This window comes from Limulus polyphemus, unplaced genomic scaffold (genome assembly GCF_000517525.1).
Source record: "Limulus polyphemus unplaced genomic scaffold, Limulus_polyphemus-2.1.2 Scaffold5003, whole genome shotgun sequence".
NCBI classification, from domain to species: Eukaryota; Metazoa; Arthropoda; class Merostomata; order Xiphosura; family Limulidae; genus Limulus; species Limulus polyphemus.
Window position 1 is genome coordinate 38,849 of NW_013670613.1, and position 8,820 is coordinate 47,668.

An 8,820-nucleotide genomic window follows, 5' to 3' on the forward strand; every position below is an offset into this window, starting at 1 on the left:
TCGTGTATTTATGATGAAGGAGGATAAAACGTGCAACGGAAAAAACAAGATCTTTATGAACTGTTCATTAATACAAAAAGAAAGGCTGACATTTTTTCAGCCAGTTGTCGGCCCGGCATGGGTAGGGAGCTCGACTCGCAATCTGCGGGTCGCGTGTTCGAATCCCCGTCCCACCAAACATGTTCGCCCTTTCAGCCGTGGGGCGTAATAAAGTGATTGTCAATCCCGCTTTTCGTTGGTAAAAGAGTAGCCCAAAAGTTGGCGGTGGGTGGTGATGACTTCTAGTCTTACACTGCTAAGTTAGGGACGGCTAGCGCATATAGCCCTCGTGTAGCTTTGTGCGAAATCCAAAACCAACAAACAGTCAGTTGTCATGGTTACACTAACAACAACCTTAATGACTGAAGTTCGAGAATTTATGTATTCTAGTAATAAAATTAAATGTAAAGTCCGAATAAAAATCATGTAAAGAAAACGCAGATTGAAATGTGTTTTCTTCTATAACATCAGTTCGTTTATTTTTAGGCTTAAGATTTTAATTAATTAAAGATGTTATAGAAACTAGTTGTGTTGGTAGCTCCTTGTAATGATGAAAACGAACAAATAAACAAAACCTTGCTTCAAAAATAACTCATAATAATAAACAGTCCCAGGTTAGTTTTTAAATATGAAAACATGTTTGGTTCTCAAAATTTCGTACATTTATTAATAAACTCACCTAATGCCACACTTCTGGTAAATTGATCTAAAGCGCCTTTAGACATGCTATAGGAAAGTCCTGTTGCATCCTAGAAAGATTCGACAAAATATATTTATTATAAATTAGATCCACTATGACAATTATGCTTATTGTCATAGTCAGTGAAAATAATGTCATGTTTCGTTTCCATAGACATCAATAGTATTAAATACATCTGACCAAAGCTTTGTCCCCACAGTAGCACAGCGGTATGTCTACGAACTTACAACGCTGGAAACCGGGTTTCGATATCCGTGGTGGGCAGAGCACAGATAGCTCATTGTGTAGCTTTGTGCTTAACTTCAAACAAACCAAAGCTTTGAATTAAGTTTTAACTACTCTAATTCTCTTATAGGATTATGACCGAAAGTGTCGCTAACAGTGAGTGTTCCAAATTATCTTATGACTAAAAACTCATGATGAATAACACCACGATCGAAAGGGGATAAAGTAAATTATAGGATAAAAATTAACGTGACAATAAGAGGAGAAATGAAATATATTACACACGGAAAATTTATAACCAAAAATACCACTCCTTGACACATTTTAATTAAATTAAAAGCTACAATTTTTCACTTGGCTCTTCAATGTTAGAGTACTTACTCCCCTTTTGCTGAGAATGCTCGAAACGTTGATAATGGAGCCTTTACTTTCAATCAGGTGAGGGACAGCTAGCATCGTCAAGTGATAGACAGCTCTTTGAAAACATAGAAGAAAATATATTAAACATCTTTAAAACTAACTATTATAGCAATAGATGGCGCTACTACACAAACAAATCGACGAACGGTCGGATATCTCTACAGAATATTTATTGCCAAGCTATTTTACAACGATCATGGAAAGTTTCCAATAAGAAAAGTTGTAGATAATTTACAAATTACTAGAATCTCATCTTTAAATGTATTTCATTTATGAATATTTTCTATATTACTTGATATTTCATATCCACTAATTCTACATTTTACTTTAAGACGAATTAATTAATAATGAATTATATTGTAACGTACACATTGTTTTATTTTAATAAAGTAAATAATATTCCAACATATGAATCGTAACGAATTTTTTCACAATAAACTAAAGATTAAAACTTCCAGAAGCTTGCCTTACAATATTTTCCTTATCTATATATCTAATATATGTATAAAGATCTTTCCTTATTTATATATAAAACTAAAAATCTCTCTGTTTGTTTGTTTGCTTGGTTGCTTGTCCGTCGCATTCACTGCACAGGTCACACTTCCCTCACGTAAAGATGCGCCAAACGACAATTTTTCGTTGATATACAAGTCTATAGACCTATTTAGTTAAAGATCGTTAACTATACATGTACTAATACAATCAGATACTTAAGGTCACACACAAAAGAAATGTGTGCAGAATTAAAATATCTTGTGTGGAAAAGCAAACAGTAGGCCTAGCTTATGTCTGCGGACTTACAACGCTAGAAACCGGGTTTCGATACCCGTGGTGGGCAGAGCACAGATAGCCCTTGTGTAGCTTTGTGTATAATTACAAACAAACAAATTAAAGTCAAGTCTGTATAACTGGTACGGCGCTTAGCATTAGAATAGACAGGTCTATTTAGTTATAGATTATTATTTATACACCTACTGATACATCATATATTTAACCTCACACACAAAAGAAATGTATGGAGAATTAGAATATTATTTTATCTCCTCCTCTGTCAGTTATGTCCTTCACCTGTGTCCCTGGGTAGCATAATCTGATTATTTTCTCCCTATTTACTCCACAGACTATTCTATACACATGCCTTGTCAAGGAATCACCTCTAACTATAATCTCCTTATCATCCACATCCCTCTCTGACACTTCTGTTTTACTTCCCTTCAATAGTTCCTCGTCTGCAGAAACCAAGGGCTGAAATTTGTTGCTCAACAGAATCGACTCGTTATAACTAAATTCACCACTTTTTACTCTAATATTACTCTTTCTAACTTCCTGAAAGTCACTGTTAGCTGATGTATCCCTTGCATCTAAAATATTATGAGATGGCTGGGTTATTAAATTCTGCTTTTTCTTCACTTTTTAATAGTAAAGATTTAGACAGTATTCCACATGATGACTGCATTAATTGTGAGCTGGTTAAGAAAAATTGGGAATTTATAAAATGGTAAGGCTCATGAGCCAGATAATATTTCCACAAGGGTTCTGAAGGAGGTAAAAGAGTGGATATGTGAGCCACTTACCACTATTTTTGTCAGTCCTTCAGAAGTGGGTAAGTACCAGAGGATTGGAAGTTAGCTAAAGTAACTCCTCTTTTCAAGGGAGGTGATAAAAATTATCCCCGTAATTATAGATCCATTAGTCTTAGATCAGTTGTGTGAAAGTTTGGAAAGTATGTTAAAAAGATGCTTTGCAAAGTCATATAACAAAGTTTAGAATTCTATTGGATAGTCAACATGGTTTCACTAAGGGAAAATCTAGCCTTATAAATATTTTGACATTGTTTGAAAAGGTTGCTGCTTATGCAGATGAGGGTAAGGGTGTATCTGAATTTTCAGAAAGCATTTGACAAGGTGCCACATACAAGGATTGTAAAAAAATTATCTCTATAGGTGTGGGGGATAAGTTAACAAATTAGATAGAAGAGTTGTTGGATGGAAGAAAGCAGAAGGTTGTTAAAAATGGAGTGCAGTAAAATTGGATTAGTGTTACAAGTGGGATATCTCAGGTCTCACTTTTAGGACCTTTGCTCTTTTTGATTTACACCAATGATATAGATGAAGGAATAGTCAATAAATTACTTAAATTTGCAGATGAGTTAGGCAAATAAATGGCAAATGGGTTTTAATTATAATATATGCAAGATAATGCTCGTGGGTTATCATAATTTTAACTATAAGTATAATTTGGAAGGGAATAACCTTGATAATGTTATGAAGGAAAGAGAGCTTTGTGTAATAGTCGATCAGTCTCTAAAGCCACCGAAGCAGTGTGCTGTTGCTAGTGGTAGAGCAAATAGGATTTTAGGTTGTATCTATAGAAATTTTGAATACAAGTCTAAAGAGGTTATAATTTCATTGAACAGGTCACTGGTTAGGCTGCATTTGTGTTCAGTCTTGGACTCCTTACATTAGGAAGAACGTTGACTTGTTGGAAAGGGTTCAGTGAAGAGTTACTAGAATGGTGCCTGAGATGGAGGTGTTGTCATCCGAGGAGAGGCTGAGATCTCTCAAATTGTTTTCTCTTGAAAAAAGAAGAGTTGGAGGGGGATCTGATTGAGGTGTTTAAGATTGAAAAGGGAATAAATAGTGTTGATGCATCATATTTTTTTCATATTTAACAGTGAGAATAATAGGACTAGGGGACACAAATATAAATTTTGGCAAGGTAGGAGTCATCTTAAGCTAAAACACTTTCATCTTTCTAACAGGGTGGTTCGCTTTTGGAATGGATTGCTTTCAGATGTTGTAGAGACTGTATATTTAAGTGAGTTTAAGAAAAGGGTTGATAACTCTATGAATGATAAGGGCTGGCTTTAAAATTTGTTTAAATTATTTTAATTTAGCTTAGAAGATGAAACATTATAAAGTAAACTACTGTATTTTGTTTGCAGTGTATTTCATACATGAATGTCATTATGTGAATACGGTATCACATTCATAAAAATATTTTCAATTTACATTATAGCTAATTCAACATAATATTACATATTTATCGAAATATGGAATGGGGAAACAGAAATAGTAGGGTTTTTTTGGAAAACCCGGGTAACGCCGAGTAACACTACTAGCTTTTTTTATAAATGTACCATGTGTGTAAATTGTTTGTTTGTTTTTTTAATTTCGCACAAAGCTACACGAGGACTATCTGCACTAGCCGTCCCTAAGTTAGCAGTGTAAGACTAGAAGGAAGGCAGCTAGTCATCACCACCCACCGCCAACATTTGGGCTACTCTTTTACCAATGAATAGTGGGATTGACCGTCACATTGTAACGCCCCACGGCTTAAAGGGCGAGCATGTTTGGTGTGACGGGGATTGGAAATCGCGACCCACAGATTGCGATTATTTTCCTTATTGTTTTCTATATAACTATCATGTGTATCAGTATTTTTCTTTATTTGACTACAGATCGTATATATACATAGTCCTCTCTTTATTTTCTATGTATCTACTATATGTATATATTCCTTATTTTTCTACATACTTAGTAGATGTAAACTTCCTTACCGAGCATTGGTTTTCCACACTAAATCTAGTCCCTCCAAAGAACTTTTTTGAGCAGAGTCCAGTGCTACCATACCAGCATTGTTAACCTGAAGAGAAACAACATTGTTAATGTTCCTACGTTCCTCTGACATTCCTATTAATTTATCTTCTTCGGATTCAAAATAAAAGTCGTGTAAAATATTGACTGTATCACAAAATATTATAGATTTGGGTTTCTAGTGTTTCGCCAGCTGTTAGAGTTATAACTGTAACTTCTAATGTTGATTGACTTTGTTACCAGGCCACACTTGCTATGACGATCTATTCACGTGAGAGAATTTCTATTTTCTCCCCACCTCTTACATTTAGTGGGTATAGGGAGTTATTTTATATCCATGATCTGTAACTATCAAGATTCAAACTTCCGATTCTATTGTGACATTTCAATTAAAGAGTGGTGATTGACAAGACCAGATGAATTCTAAGGAAGATTACATAACAGAATGTATCCTTATTCCGTGATTATCAAAGTGTGAAAAGTGTTTTATTTTTTCAAAGAAAGGATTTTTGTTAGTATTTAACTATATCGTTAAAGCAAGAGAAGGTGGTAAAAAACTGGCTATTCTAGAACGATTTCTAATTTGTGTAACAGAGATAGTGGATAAATTTAACCAACTTATCATCGGAGGAAACCCAGTAACATCTTGATACTTTGTATGTAAAGTAGGAACCCCTCTTAGAAAGTTGTAAACAATATAACACACCAACATTTAGGTTTAGAAAAGTAACACAAGAGCCGTGTTCTGAAGCTCCTACTAAATATATAATCAAATTTAGAATGATGTACGAAAGATGGCTGGTATTGAGTCATAGAAGTATGTCGTCACATTGACATTGACTGTGTCTGTTGAAGTGACTGTAACAAAACTCAAGTGATAATTGCATAAAGTATAAGGGGTTGAGTTATGGAAGACGGTTCCTCCCTGCCCCATGAAAAGAAACCCCCTTTGTATACAATTAGAAAAGAGAAACACCAAGTCGAACGTAAATACATAAAAAAGGTAACCACAGACTAAGTAGAAATAGCTTATTTTAAAATGGTACTAATTTCGTTTCTTTACTGGTAGTATAAAGCCTTTCTTGTTCCTGTCTATAGGTGGACCTGCCAGGCTTAAACTTTGATCAGAAACAATGGGTTCATTTATATTTTTTCTAGTAAATAAACTCACCAGAATATCCAGTCTTCCATAGGTGTCAATTGTTGACTTCATAATCCGATCAATATCGGATTCTATGGTTACATCACCGACGATACACAAAGGCTGAAATACAAAAGAAAGTGAACTTTTTGAGTTAAAAAACAGAAATAAACATACTGAGTCGTGCAGTAAATTGTTCTGTTAAAGTATTGTTTCATGTTATATTGTTTCTACAGAATTTGTTATCGTATTAAAAATGTAATAAGTTATGAAAAAGAAAACTTAACAACAATTTAAAAATATTTCAGGTATTTCACTTTTTACAGTGAACTATAAACCTATGTACTTGAGTATGATTGCACTGCTTAAAAAATATCCTTAGTGTAAAGTTTGTATGTGTTGAAATTAAATACTTAGAATCTATTTATTTTATTTTTGTTGTTGTTGTTGTTTTTAATATCATTTGTATCATTTTAATATCATTTTAATATCAAAGTATTTTGGGATTATTATGTTTCGGCGCTAGATGGCTTAGCTAGACGAAAGTTTGGGAAATTAACAAAATTCCTTACTTTACAAGCTGTAACTCGTAAAGAAATAGTTGAACAAACTTTTTCTATTTTTTGTTTTTAATATCTTTCGAGTTTCTCACATAATAATAAAAAAACTAAACGACAAACTCATTATGAACTTTCAGAATCAGTCTAATTAGTAAATAAGTAAAGATCCATCTATAGGAGACAAGGTAGTGGTAACAAACGCAAAAATGCCCGTAAAAACCACAAAAATAGAAAGTTTGTATGTTCTCCCTCATGGACCTAATGAATCTCCATACCAATTTCGGTGAAGATCCATCAACAGGAGGCGAAGTAGTTACATGGGCGTACAACAGACAGTACTATTATATTTATATAAGTATTATTAATATCATAAAAATGACAAATTTATAAAGAAAAACATTTTGGAGAAGAGACTGCTGAATTTGAACCATATAGAGTTTACTTAAAAAAATAAAAGTTTCAGTAAAAAAATAACAATTTCTGAAATCAAAATTATTTATGATTTTATTAAGAAATAATTAAGATATATCTTTTCATAAAATAAAGTACTATGTTAATTTTCTTATTTATGTAATTACGTTTTAATTATAACTTATAACATTTCAATTCTATTGTATCACAGTCTAATTATAATTCATTGTTTTAATCATAATGCATCTCGTTTTAATTATAATTTATTACGTTTTAATTACAAGTTATCACGTTTTAATTATAATCTATTAGATTCTAATTATAATCTATTACATTCTAATTATAATCAATTGTTAGAATTATAATGTATCTCGTTTTAATTATAATTTATTACATTTTAATATAATCGATTGTTATAATTATAATTTATTACGTTCTAATTATAAGCTATTACATTTTAATTACAATCTATTACATTCTAATTATAATCTATTACATTCTAATTATAATCTATTACATTCTAATTATAATCTATTACATTCTAATTATAATCTATTGTTATAATTATAATGTATCTCGTTGTAATTATAATTATTACGTTTTAATTATAATTCATTACGTTCTAATTATAATATATTACATTCTAATTATAATCGATTATTATAATTATAATGTATCTCGTTTTAATTATAATTCATTACGTTTTAATTAAAGTTATTACGTTCTAATTATAATATATTACATTCTAATTATAATCGATTATTATAATTACAATGTATTTCGTTTTAATTATAATTTATTATGTTTTAATTACTAAACAAACATTTGTTTACTAACCACATTGCACTCGAGTTGGACGTTTTTGAATTGAATATTTGGAACTTTTAGTTATTTATGTTCTATATTTGATTTCTCTGTGTGCAGGTGTTTGTTTATGTGTTGGTGAACAAATATTTTGGGTTAAGACAAGTTACGTATCTATCAAATAATACATTATAGAACCGTGATACGAGGATATTTCCATTTGTTTTTTCTTCACAGAACCAGAATATATGTTTCTCTATTTCCTTCTTCTCCTTCTCAATTAAAGGTCGAACTAAATCAGACTTGCTCATTATTTTCTCCATCTTGGGAAAAACGGTTCCAATTTATATGAACATATTTTAGTTCAGTTATAAACGATATGGCGTCATTTATAAATTACTACATTTTCAGTAATTGTTATATAAACATTTCTTATGTATTAATATTTCTATTTTATATAACGTTTAGTCAAACCTTAGATTATAAGGTCATTTATAAATTACTACATTTTCAGTAAATGTTATTTCAACATTTCTTATGTATTAAATACGTCTGTGTTATATAATGTTTAGTCAGACCTTTAGATTATAATGTCATTTACAAATTACTACATTTTAGTAATACTTATTTAAACATTCCTTATTTATTAAATACGTCTATGTTATATAATGTTCAGTCAAACCTTTAGATTATAAGGTGAAGCTGTTTCACATTCTTCAGCAGATTTTGTCAAATTTTCTTGGTTCCTTCCAGTCAGAGCTAGCCTCGCTCCCAGGCGTGAGAACAACACAGCAGTGGCTCTACCTATTCCTGAACTAGCACCTAAATATTTAGATATCCACACAAGTATTTTATTTGTAGACGTAAAAAAGTTTTTATAACTTTTAAACAAACAGACAAATAACTGACAGTTAGTTCATGAAT

General features: G+C 31.6%; 1 protein-coding gene across 1 annotated transcript in view; it reads right to left on the reverse strand.

The window, feature by feature from the left end:
- Positions 1-8,820, reverse strand: part of LOC106471982 (uncharacterized oxidoreductase YhdF-like) — a 15,760-nt gene that overhangs the window by 3,991 nt on the left and 2,949 nt on the right. The window contains exons 3-7 of the mRNA XM_022400597.1: positions 8,579-8,718; positions 6,152-6,244; positions 4,944-5,029; positions 1,346-1,439; positions 719-788 (exon numbers count right to left, since the gene is read on the reverse strand). Coding sequence (XP_022256305.1) covers positions 719-788; positions 1,346-1,439; positions 4,944-5,029; positions 6,152-6,244; positions 8,579-8,718 — 483 coding nt within the window. The remainder of the gene's footprint in view (positions 1-718; positions 789-1,345; positions 1,440-4,943; positions 5,030-6,151; positions 6,245-8,578; positions 8,719-8,820) is intronic.